The sequence below is a fragment of the Saccopteryx leptura genome, chromosome 5, assembly GCF_036850995.1.
Source record: "Saccopteryx leptura isolate mSacLep1 chromosome 5, mSacLep1_pri_phased_curated, whole genome shotgun sequence".
NCBI classification, from domain to species: Eukaryota; Metazoa; Chordata; class Mammalia; order Chiroptera; family Emballonuridae; genus Saccopteryx; species Saccopteryx leptura.
This window is the reverse complement of record NC_089507.1, coordinates 202,001,791-202,014,946: the sequence shown is the minus strand read 5'-3', so window position 1 is coordinate 202,014,946 and position 13,156 is coordinate 202,001,791. Positions and strand designations below refer to the sequence as shown.

Here is a 13,156-nt window from a genome sequence, read left to right as displayed (position 1 = left end):
CCTTTGCAAACATGCTGACCCTTTGTTCCTCCAAATCTAAATTTCCAGGGTTCAAATGAAGGACAGGGTAATGGAATAAATTAAATCCTCCGGAAACTTTGTTGTAACTAACTGCTCCAACCCTGCTCTACCACATACCAGTTCATCAGAGTTGCTAACACTAGCAGGAAGTTTCCTTTCTTCCCTTTCTCTATTCCAACCGAGCACTGCAATTAAGGAACCGTAAAAGGGGAAGGAGACACCTATCTGTTGAATACCTATCTAGTGCCAAGACTTGCAAACATCTGACAAATATTCTCTCCATTAAACCTCACAATAATCATGTGTTGATAAACTGTTTGTCTTCCCTTTTACATGTTAAGAAACACTCAAGCCTTACCAGGCGGTGGCGCAGTGGATAGAGCGTTGGACTGGGATGCGGAGGACCCAGGTTCAAGATCCCGAGGTCGCCAGCTTGAGCACAGGTTCATCTGGTTTGAGCAAAGCTCACTGGCTTGGGCCCAAAGTCGCTGGCTTACTCATCTGCTGTAGCCCCACGGTCAAAGCACACATGAGAAAGCAATCAATGAACAACTAAAGTGCCACAGCGAAGAACTGATGCTTCTCATCTCTCTCCCTTCCTGTCTGTCTATCCCTATCTGTCCCTCTCTCTGATTCTCTCTGTCTCTGTCAAAAAAAAGTAAAAAAAAAGAGTAAAAAAAAAAAAAAGAGAGAGAGCCTAACCAGGAGGTGGCGCAGTGGATAAAGCACCAGACTGGGATGTGAAGGACCCAGGTTCGAGACCTCGAGGTCGCCAGCTTGAGCACTGGCTCATCTGGTTTGAGCAAAACTCACCAGCTTGGACCCAAGGTGGCTGGCTCGAGCAAGGGGTTACTCGGGGCACATATGATAAAGCAATCAAGGCCTGACCTGTGGTGGCGCAGTGGATAAAGCGTCAACCTGGCAATGCTGAGGTCTCCGGTTCGAAACCCTGGGCTTGCCTGGTCAAGGCACATATGGGAGTTGATGCTTCCAGCTCCTCCCCCTTTCTCTCTCTCTGACTCTCTCTCCTCTCTGTCCCTCTCTGTCTCTCTCTCCTCTCTAAAAATGAATAAATAAAAAAAATTAAATAAAAAAAAATAATAAATAAAAAAAAAATAAAGCAATCAATGAACAACTAAGGGACCACAACGAAGAATTGATGTTTCTCATCTCTCTCCCCTCCTGTCTGTCCCTATCTGTCCCTCTCTGTGAGAAAAAAAAAAAAAAAAAAATATATATATATATATATATATTCACTAGTATTCCTGGCAATTAAGGAATATTAATGCCAATTGAACTGACACTCAAGCACATCATAAAATCGCTCAAAACTGAAAATTTTGTACTAACCTAAAGCCATGCTCTCTAGCAGAAGACTTAAAAAGTAACAGACATATAGCCCTGGCCCACGCTATCCCAATATGCCAAGGTTGTGGGTTCAATCCCCAGTCAGGGTACATATAAAAATCAACCAATGAACGCATATACAAGTTGAACAACACATTGACGTTTCTCTTTAAAAAAAATTTTTTTAATCAATCAATAAACTTCAAAAAAATTTTTTAAGTAACAGATATGATGTCTGCTTCACTTATCACTGTACCTCCAAGGAGCACAGTATAGGGGTATAACATATAGAGATTAAATTAATGAAGTTAGCCCTAAGAAAATTGCCAAATCAGGCAAATGCAAAACCAAGTTGTAATTTTTTTCTTTATCACAGGCCCTAAAATATAAAAACTTTTTAAGTACGTACCTGTCTTTAATCACTACCATTATGAACTCCTATTTATAGAAGTACTTTTGAAGTTCAGCTGATACCAGGGGGGGAAAAATCAATTTGCCAAATTTTATCATAAGAGTTGCAGGAGTCCAGCAGGTTTTACATGTTAGAGTTTTCTATTTCCTCATTCTTTAGCAATCTTTTCATTTTCTGATAATGTTTTAAAGGAAAGAGGAAAAAAAATCCTGTGCTCACATCACACACCCTAGTCATCCAGGGACCATCCCGGCCATTTCTCATCACTGCCTGCCATCTCGGGCCTGTTCCCTGGACTGAGGGGGCACGGGGAGACAGAATGCTCTGATGAATAAAGAATTAGCAACTGGTGTTCACAAATCAGAAGAAAAAAGCCCTTAATGCCAAGGGACCAGAAGAGACATTTCTCCAAACAAGACATACAAATGGCCAATAAATACATGAAAAGATGCTCAACATTATTAGTCATTAAGCAAATTCAAAGCAAAACCACATCAACTGTCGCCTGACCAGTGGTGGCACAGTAAGTAAGAAGCATCAACCTGGAACACTGAAGAACACTGAAGGTCACCGGTTCTAAACCACAGGCTTGCCGGGTTTGAGATACTTATGAGAAGCAACTATGAGTTGATGCTTCCCATTCTTCTCCCCACCCCATCATTCTCTTTCTCACTCTCTCAAATCAATAAATAAAATTTTAAAAAACAAAAACCACAATGAGCTGTCATTTCATGCCTTTTAGGATGCCTATAATCAAAAGAAAAAAAACAGAAAATAACAAAAGTCAGACAGTAGGGGGACAAACTGGAACCCTCATACATTGCTGTTGTGAATGTAAGTCGGTGCCACCACTATGGAAAAGCCTGACCTGCAAAAAATTAAGCAGGATTACCATATGACCCAGCAAGTCCACTCCTAGGGATATACCCAAAAGAACTGAAAACAGGACTCAAACACATACTTATACACCAAAATTCCGAGCAGCATTATTCACAACAGCCAAATGGTAGAAACAATTCAAATGTTCATCAACAGATGAATATATACAGTGGAATATTACTCAGCCATAAAAAGAATGCAGTTCTGATATATGCTAATGCTACCACATACCTTGAAACCATCACACTAAGTGAAATAGGCCAGACACAAAAGAACTATTGTATGATTCACTTATATAAAGTATCCAGAAAAGGCAAAGTCATAGAGAAAGAAACTAGATTGGGGGGGGGGGGGGGTTATTGCTTAATGATAACAGAGTTTCTGTTTAGGGTGATGAAAAACTTTGGAAATAGTGGTAATAGTTGCATTACATTGTGAAGTAACTGAACCTGAATTGCACACTTAAATTACCAAGATACATGGCAAACTTTATGTTATATAGATTTTTACACACACACAGACACACACACAAGCAAGTAAATAAAGTACAAAGTAGTTCTGGGCAAAATTAATTCCAAGTCACTTCAAAATCAGGATTATTATGGGAAGCATTCCTTCCCTCAGTGTAAATACAATCCAACAATGAAGAGGTTGGCTTGACCAGGCAATAAATAGTATCTCTGCTCACATCATTAAATATTTAAGTGCATACAATATACTAGGCACTCTCCTAGGCACAAGGAACTTATAATCCAGAAAACTTCCCTATCATTATTCTATAAATTACAAAGATATGGATAAAAACGAGCTTTTCTTAAAAAGTTAAAAGAGCAGGCCCTGGCCGGTTGGCTCAGCGGTAGAGCGTCGGCCTAGCGTGCGGAGGACCCAGGTTCGATTCCCGGCCAGGGCACATAGGAGAAGCGCCCATTTGCTTCTCCACCCCTCCGCCGCGCTTTCCTCTCTGTCTCTCTCTTCCCCTCCCGCAGCCAAGGCTCCATTGGAGCAAAGATGGCCAGGGCGCTGGGGATGGCTCTGTGGCCTCTGCCCCAGGCGCTAGAGTGGCTCTGGTCGCAACATGGCGACGCCCAGGATGGGCAGAGCATCGCCTCCTGGTGGGCAGAGCGCCGGGCGTGCCGGGTGGATCCCGGTCGGGCGCATGCGGGAGTCTGTCTGACTGTCTCTCCCTGTTTCCAGCTTCAGAAAAACGTAAAAAAAAAAAAAAAAAGTTAAAAGAGCAAATGCTTTTACTTAACCCTTTGAGTGAGGACGTACATGAATGTTTGTACTACTCACAGGGTTAACAAAAAACTCACTACTCAATGGGTTAAAATACAGACTCAAAATAAGTACATCAGGAGTCCTAAAGCCAGTCCCCTATCATCTTTGCCCATCTGGTTTAACTTCCTTAAATTGGCAATTTCGTCATTTTCCTGAACTACAATAAAAGATATTTCTCTTTTTAACTATATAAACATGACCACAAAACAACATTTAGAAAAATACTATTTTCTGACCTTCATCAGCCAATGGTCTACTGATCAGAAGATATACACATCACAATCATGAATAAAACTTAGTCTTGGAGCCTAAAGCCAAACTCCTCAAAATAAGCAGTTCTTACTTGGGGTAATAAGCAGTTATATGAGGAAAAATACTCCCATTTTCCATCTTTCTAAGTTTAGGGTGTTCAAGAATTAAACGAAAGTTTAAATGTCTATTAATCATACTTTGAGGACCACTTGGAGGGTAAAAAAACAACAGTTCCCTTTTTACTGATATTTAAACATTTTATAGTTCTTTAATAATAGTGTGCTCACTAGTGTACCCTAGATTAACTTAAGTTTTAAAGCACAACACTGAGCTTTCTTACAATGTACACTGTCCTGTACCTGTACTATACAACACTTTTCATCTTCGTAATTAGGCCACTAATTGCCTCTGAGCACTGTTTATAATTGATGACAGTAACTAAGGTATCTCAAAAACAATGACCAGGTTCCCTTCTGGTCCCTGCAAAGTACCTGCATATCTCTGTAACCTGGGAAGGAGGAGGAACAATACCTAGAGTCTAATAATTGCTTACTCAAACTAACAAAAGAAGGGAGGGATAGGGGGAACTGGAGAAGAGATAGCACTTTAAATTATTCAATGTGATTCCCATGCTTGGGAAAACACTAAATTCACGGGATTGGCAGGAGGAATGAATGTTCTCTAGCATGCAGTCACAATATAAAAAGAATGACTGGGTCAAAACGTAATATTCATTTTTGTTTAACATCCAATTACCTAGAGCCTTGGTCGGCAAACTGCAGCTCCCGAGCCTCATGGGGCTCTTTAGCCCCTTGAGTGTGGCTCTTCCACAAAGGGTACTCCACCCTAATTAAGTTAATAACAATGTACCTACCTATATAGTTTAAGTTTAAAAAATTTGGCTCTCAAAAGAAAATTCAATTGTTGTACTGTTGATATTTGACTCTGTTGACTAATGAGTTTGCCGACCACCGTCCTAGAAGATTGAGGATGGGTCAGGAGCTAATGAGTCGGGGATTCTAGTTCAAGCTCAAAAGCGAAACTGTGAAGCTGGAGGAAAGGACTGATTTAGCAGGTTACAACTTAGAAGGATTACTCACAGGACAAAAGGGGGGAGTATGCTTAACATCCAAAAAATATTTCCGTCAAGTTTTTTTCTTTGACCAAGACAACACAAATTTCCTTTTTTTCCTTTCTTTGTCACAATTTCAAAGATAGACTTCAACATAGAAATCCTAAGTATTCTTTTTAAGACCTGTGTCCTAAAACATCATAATATGAACTCTGCCATTCTCCCCCAAAATTGAAACTGGGAAGTCTGATGATTACACACAAACACCACCATTCCAACAGTACTGCAGAATCTATGGCTCAGGATTTCATTAGTGGTGGCAGACAAGTGAATGAGAAATCTGAAATTTTTTAAAAATGGGGCCTATTTTAATAACGACACAAGTCACTATTCCTTTTTATATTTCAAGGTTCAACTCACACTTGCTCAGAACCATCTTAACATCAGACCTAAAAGGGGCCCCAAAATCTACCCAATTATCTAAGTTTACAGATGAGAAAACTGAAGTCCAAGGTTATATCTAGTTATTGGTAAAGTCAGCCTGGAGCCCAATCCTCCTAACTCTCAGTGTGGTACTAGCATTAGACCAACTGAACATTTCCTATGATTATAAACAATAATTACAAACATGGAGCTTTGTGTCAAGCTCTGTGTTAAGCCATTTTACATGCATATTCCACTTAATTCTCACAACAATGTTTGGGGGGAGGGGGGGGAATCCTCCATTTAGCAGATAAGAACATTGAAAATGATTTGCCCACTCGGGGCTGATTCAAACCTAGGTCTGGCTGATTTCTAAGCTAAAGTTCAGTCCTATTCTACAATCCTTACCATGGTCTACAGGTCCTGACCACTCCTACCTTTCTGAACTCATCTCCTACCACTCAATAAAGTCCGGTCAACCTTCATTCAAACTCATCCCTCTCTGCCTCAAGGCCTTTACATGTGTTGAGTGCCCACAAAACCACCCCAACTACCACCCCCACAATTGTGAGTGACCGGTTCAACCTTTCAAATCAAATATCACCTCTTCAACCAGGCCTCTTCCTAGCCACTCAATAAAAAATAGGCCCTCCGTTCACTCCTGCCATCACCTGAAATTATTTGGTATGTTGGCTGTCTCCCCATTAAAGTAAAAGCACCACAAGGGCAAAACTTCCAGAGATGTTCAGCCATATTCATTTCTATACTGCCTAATACCCAAAAGGGTATCTGACAAGAGGAGGCACTCAAAAAGACTATTTGTTAAATAAGGAGTGAATATTCATTACGGGCCAGTATCAAACAATTTAGCACTTGATTACACCCTATGTTCTATTTTTCTCAAGTTGTTGCTTGTGATTAATCTTGTTTGTCTTTTCAACCATATTGTACCTGCCTCAGGGATATCTTATAATTTTCTGCTTTGGGCAGTTAATGACTCAACGCGGGCTTATATGATCATCTATAAAAGGAAAGCAGCAGTCAAAAGTCTAGAATTCAATTATCTCCCACAGCTGTAACACAATAGGTAGACACTCAAATACTGTATTACACACTGTATTATTGACCCACAGATCTTAAATTCCTTTAATATTCTCATAACTTTCTATAAAAAACTCAGTGTTTAAAGAAACACAGTTCTTTACTTGACTAGTATTAGAAACTAAACAGTAACGGCCCCTTCGCTAACAGTACACACACAAGCCTCCCTCCTCGTGATAGCGCCATTAATTTCTTTTAAGCCAACACCCAATCTGTTTGCTTCAGATTATCTTTTATCTTGACCAACATTAACCTTCAGTTTTCTCTATTTCTTTGACAGGCGTCGGCAGCATCACATTCCTTACTTCTTGCTTGCTAACGTTTGGTTTGCTTTATATGGTTGGATATGCTCAACACATCTTCCATGATCTAAAAAACTGTAAAATTAGGGCAAGTAGGTCAGTAGCATTTTGGCTTGTATGGCTCTGGAATTCCTACTCCCTTGAAGAGCTGTAAAGAGTCGTGGCAACACAAAGAGACCTTCCTTCTAGGTGATTTATTACACGCTGCTCCCTCTAGCCTGTCAAGCACAGGGTGGGAAACTGGATTGGAGCAGAATCATCTACTGGCTTATGTATGGACGACCTGGAAAAGTAACTGATAGTCTTGAAAAGCTGTTTTCAAAGATTGTCCAAGTCTGGCAGATTTTCACTGTTAAAGATATTTCAACTCCAAACCCAAGACCTTGTTTCCAACATAACAAAATTCTGCAGAGAGGACATAAAACATAGCCAAAGTCCTGGTCAAAAGGGTACTGTTTAAATTTATAACTTCAACCTGTTCTCCAAATATTGTTTCCTTCTAAGAAGAATGACATGACATAATACTTAAAGAAAATATGATCTGCAAGCACACATGGAGGGAGGGGATGTCTTTAACAGGGTGAGGCTTCTTAATTTTCTAAAATAAAATAACCCACATTTCACCATATTTATTTCATTCCAGAAAAGCTCAGGAACTAAGTGCACTGAGGTGGTTAGAGATTTTCATGTGAGAAACAACAACAAAAGGCTATTTTCATGTAATATTTAATAGGGGGGAATCTGAAACTGTCCCATGGTTATTAGAAAAAGTTGCATTTGATTATATAAAACATTTATCTCACCTAAAATCTTCGGTCCAATATTTGTATAGAATGTGAATGAATTTTCAACCTTCTATATGTAAAAATAGCTCATTAAAAGTTTGATTAAGATGCAGTTCTAGTTTTTCAACCAGCTTTGTTTTTTGTGCTAAGTGTAAGATCAGAGAATTAAGTGACTTGCTCAAGGTCATCTGGTCAAGTCAGGTGGGATTTGAATTATTGGTTCCTGCTTTCCAAAAGCAAGCCATAAATCAAACTTTTCTTGGAACTAAGCAGACCAAAAGGAAAAAACCATTCCCCATTTCCTTTCCTCGATAATCAAAGGACAAAAGAAAAATTAAGTATATACGGCAGAACTACAATTAACAAAATTTCATCAATGCATACAGTATTTATTACCTCTAACTATGAACAAGCCTCTCTAAAAACTGGTAATGTTTAACAGTCTGCAAAGGTCAGTAACCCCTATACAACCTTCCCATCTGATGACATCATAAACTTATTAAGATGTCTTTAAATCAGCACTTCATATGTACATCTATACATAGTTCACGTGTCTTCTAAAAGACCTCATCAGACTGGAATATGGAAGTACTTTGAGCTCTTAAGTTTTTTTTTTATGGTCAAGGATCATAAACAAGTTCAAAGTTTTCTTCAGAACCCTGAAAGGAATAGGGGTATTTCTACAGTGCATGTAAAACAAGTGACTAAAGGAACAAGAAGCACTCAGGCTGTGGGGCAAGGACTCCAGAGAAGAGGTATGTTTATCAATCAGCATAGCACTTCCTCTTCCTTTTTCAAATCCACCACTTTCATCACACTTTCTGCCCCATCCTTTTCATTTCTACTTTTAAACTGCTGGCATAAAACATTACTTTTGAATTAACAACAAAAATATAATGTCCAATGAAGCCATAATAAAAAAACAACAACAAAAAAACTAATTTGATTGAGATGAGGATATTAAAATAGCTAAAAGTACTTTGCATTTGTTACAAACACACTATAGTCATATTTAGTAATTTTCCTCACATCCAATTTCCTCAGTCAACTAGTACCATCACCCCATTTCAGATGACCCCCAAGTCCAGGAAAATTTCCCTTTGCTCTGAAACTATGAGTCACTGATATTAAGAGCTGGCATGAGAGCTCAAAAACACTAAGTTCATGGCTAGGCTGAAATTGTGGCTGGGTTATATTATATGAATAACTTTAAAACTTTTATAACCAACATGATTTTTCCCGTCTCAAATTCAAGTCTACCTATTTCTGAATACAGCTAGCTGTAACACTCTTGGAGTGATGGTTTCTCTTTGGCCCTTGAACAAAATGTGGCCACAGGGTATACAAAGCAAATCAAAAGCAAGGACTGGAAAAAATTAAACCTGGAAGGAAATACAAGTCTGACACTTTCCATTATGCCAGAACAGAATTGTCATTACTTGGAAATGTATTAGGTTGAGCCATACCAAACTGCCATTATATACAACTGTCTTTGCCTGGCAAAAACAGAAATTTCATATGGTTTGACCTACTATTATTTTCTAAGCTCATTTTAATAATTATCTCAAGTAAGGTCTTCATATCCCAAAGCACATAAAACCTTATAGTTTTCTAGATTGCCTTAACCTTTTGAAAAGATTTGCCACACCATTGTCCAAACCTGGTCATTTGAAAAATCAAGCTCATTAACAGGAAAGCCAAGTAAAACCACCAAACTGGCTGACTCTAACCATACAGATTCCCCTTTCCCACGAACAGAATGTAAATCCTAAGCAGATCTGCGCCTTTCAGATGACTTACATTTAAGGAGATACAATGAAAAACTTAAGTACTTTGCAGCCTTTTCAATACAGAAATCTAAGCATAGTAGAATCTACTTTTCACTGGGGTTCCACTGACCTAAAAATCTACTATTGAGGAATTTTAATTAAGTTGATAAGTTTCATTTCTGTTGGAGAATCTGGCTGCTAACTCTTCTAATCAAAAAGGTGATTACCATCCCAGTGGGATATATTTTTCCATTTAGATATGGCTGATTTATGTACTCATACCAGAAATAACCTGTCACTTTCACAGAAGGGGTTATGGCTCTAAGACAGCCTCTAGGTCCAAATCCATCATTTCATACGCACTTTTATCAGTCTAATATCCAATATGCTAATGAAATCTTCTCAATTAATTCCACTAATCACTCAACCTGTTCTTGTTCTGCCAAAATTCCGACCTACTAATCCATCAGACCATTATACTCTGGCTTCCTAGAGGGATGCTTTACCTAAGACACCTCATAAACTTAGGCATCTGATGATGCCTGTTCTAGCTTCATAGACCTAGTTTACAGTACAAACCGTCAATATTAACCATCAAGTGAAACATGCTCTTAAAAAATCAGGAGAGAATCTACTGCTCTATCTAGAAATTTCTCTATTCAGCTAGTTTAGTGTTGACAGGTCAACAGAGAATGGCACAAGTCACTACTACAATCCTACAGGTATTCCCTTATAGTTAATTAAGCCATCTACTTTTTCCTAACATCAAAATAATCCACTTTTTCTAGCAGAATTTACTCTCCTTGCCTCACCACCAACAGCATCTTCTGATCCTTTTTCACCATAAACTGAGGTTTTTTCTGGAGCCCCATGGTGATAACAAGTCAGGCAAACACATTCCTGAAACCTTCCATCTACTGCCTTTACTCTTAAAAAAAAAAACAAAAAAAAAAAACTAACTGAAATTATGCATCAGGTGCAGTGTTAAGCACCTTAAAAGGGAATTTATCTACCTGCATCCATAAAACCCTATGAGGTTAGAATTAGGTACCCCATTTTACAGAGAAGACATGCTGAGGTTTAATAACCAACCCAAGGTCATATAGGGCAGGGACTTAAATCCAAGTCTGACCAATGTCCTCTGTCCTTAACCATCATGCTGTAGAGCCTTCTAATTTCTCTCTTCGTGTCCTAGATGTCTGCTCTGGGCTCTTATAAAATCTTGGGCAGGGTTCAGGTTCTTCAGTGGTTCTTCCCTTTAAAGGGCACGCCTTTGAGAAGAATGAGTACCCATTCCATCTTTTCTCCCTTCTCCTCTCCACTTGACACCATTTCCCCAAGGCCTTACCATATCTCCTCCTCTAGGGCCAATTTTACTGTCCCCTCTGATCCCAGAGCAGGCACCAAAGAATACTGAAGGGCCACACTATACCCTCAAGGCTAGGGAGAGGCAAAGTGAAAGAAAAAGGAAGAGGCAGTCAGCACCTTAAATCTTCATTCAAGAGGAAACTGTGGCAGAAGTGGCAGAGGGCCGGCGGGGAGGGGAGGTTTTGAGACGTAGGGGAGAGGGACTAAACCCTAAGGGGGTGGGGGTGAGAAGTGTGCCCTTGGGGGGAGGCCGGGCGGGGGTGGGGCAGAGATAGGGAGAAGGCACGGACGCTCGCGGAATAGTGTATTGAATGGGGGGAGTGGACCTCCTTACGGGGAGGAGGGTGCCACCAGGCGAGGAAAGGGACCTGGCCACTTGGAAGAGAACGTGCGTGTTGGGGAGGAGGACCTGGAGGTGGATGTCACAGGGGAAAGTGGAGGGATGAAAGGGCAGGAATGATGAGCAGGAAACGGTGGAGTCACCGGGGAGGCGGGAGGAGGGAGGACGGATGGCACCCGGGATGGTGGGGCGCCTCCAGACCCGGGCACAGGGTCTCGCGGCTCCGCCAGGACCGGCAGGCGGGCCGGGGAGGTTCGGGGTGCACGGAATGCCGGGAACGGGGGCTTGAGGAATCCCCGGGGAAGGTGGAGCGGGAGTTCTCGAGCGGAGAAGCGAGAAGTGAGGGCTGGAGGGAGGTAAGGGCGGGAAAGGGGGAGTCCTGGCACGAAGGAGGGGTGTGGGAAAGCACGCCGCGTTCGCCAGGGGACGAGGTTAGGAGGGCAGGCGGCCGGCGGGGCTGGGGGGAGTTCCGGAGCCCGTCCGGGTGCAAAGGGCGGGAATGTCCTGGCGTCTCCCGAGGGTCAGGCTGGGGTCCCCGTAGCCGTCTGAGGACCAGGCTTGGGGGTCCGCTCTCGGCCGGGGGTCTGGCGAGGGGCGGGGTCCCCTCAGGGCGGGGCGGGGGTTCCCGGGGTCCCCTCGGGGCCAGAGCGGCACCCCCTTCCTACCTATGCCGGGCGCCACATAGACGAAGTAGAGCAGCGAGGACGAGAGCGAGAAGAAGAAGAGCGCGGCGAGCAGCGAGCGGCGCGGCAGCCGCAGCAGCCCCCGGCGGACGCGCATGCTGCAGCCGGGCGGCCGCCCGAGGGCTGGACCGGGCCTGCTCCCGCCGCTTCCCGTCCGCCGCCTCCTGGACCTCCGCCGCTGCCGGGGCCTCGGCCACCACCTCCCGGGTCTCGCCGGCCGCCGCTGGCCGCCGCTTCGCCGTTCCCAGCCGCCGGCCGCCGCGGGCCGGGACACATGAAGCGGACGGGGGGGCCGGAGCGGCCCGGAGCGAGCGCAGCGGCGGGGGCGGGGCGCGGGCGGGGCGGGGCGGGGCCAGCGCCGCCGGGCACCGACGCAAAAGACCCGTTCGCGCGCGCGCGCGCGCTCTCCGCGGGACCCCGCGGCCGCTGAGCGGCGGGCCGGGAACGTCGCCGAATGGCGACAGCCCCTCTCCTGGCGTGACCACCGCCCAGGCTTTTGGGGAGCGTCGCTCCGGTGCCCGTCAGCTCCGCGCTTTAGCATCCCCATCCCCGGGAGCCAGAAGGCTATAAGCAATGTCTGAAGTGGCTGGGCGCCGAGTGCGGCAGAAAGGCTGGGATTGTAGGAAAGGGAGCTCCGTATACGCCTTCATTCATTCATACTTTTTCTCATTCATTCAGTTCACCATTTATGGAACGGCAGACTTGCCAGATACGAAAAAAAAAACACCAAAAAACCATCAATTCATAATATGTGGTACTGATAAGTGATATGAACACAATAAAACAAGAACGTTTTGGAAGCAGGCTAGTGAGGTCAAGGAGGCCTCGCTGAGCAGGTGACATGAGCTGAGACATCAAAGTGAATAGCAGATGCAAAGGCCTGAAGCTAAAAAGCCTGATTTGTCCCCAGGTTGTCCCCAGTAAGGTAGGTCTCCCTTACTCAGCAGGGATGAGGTTGGACCTCTGGGCAGGGTCCAATCCTAAGGAGTGTAATGGTAACAGTTATCAATGTGAAGATTTGTTGAAATACTGAGTTTTACTTATCTCATTACATCCCCCAACATCCCTGAGATAGGTGCTCTTATTATTACATGGTAAAAAAGAATAAGAACATGACTCCTTAG

The 13,156-nt window shown here is 43.0% G+C and overlaps 1 protein-coding gene across 2 annotated transcripts in view; it reads right to left on the bottom strand.

Annotated features, from left to right (window-relative positions):
- B4GALT5 (beta-1,4-galactosyltransferase 5) overlaps window positions 1-13,156 on the bottom strand; it is a 73,090-nt gene that overhangs the window by 57,734 nt on the left and 2,200 nt on the right. Inside the window, exon 1 of one of the 2 annotated variants that reach the window (XM_066387534.1) lies at window positions 12,015-12,322. The exons of the other annotated variant lie outside the window; for it this stretch is intronic. Within the exon in view, the coding sequence (XP_066243631.1) occupies window positions 12,015-12,129 (115 nt within the window). The 5' untranslated portion in view covers window positions 12,130-12,322. Of the gene's footprint in view, window positions 1-12,014; window positions 12,323-13,156 lie in introns of those variants that run through there. 2 annotated transcript variants of the gene reach the window in all.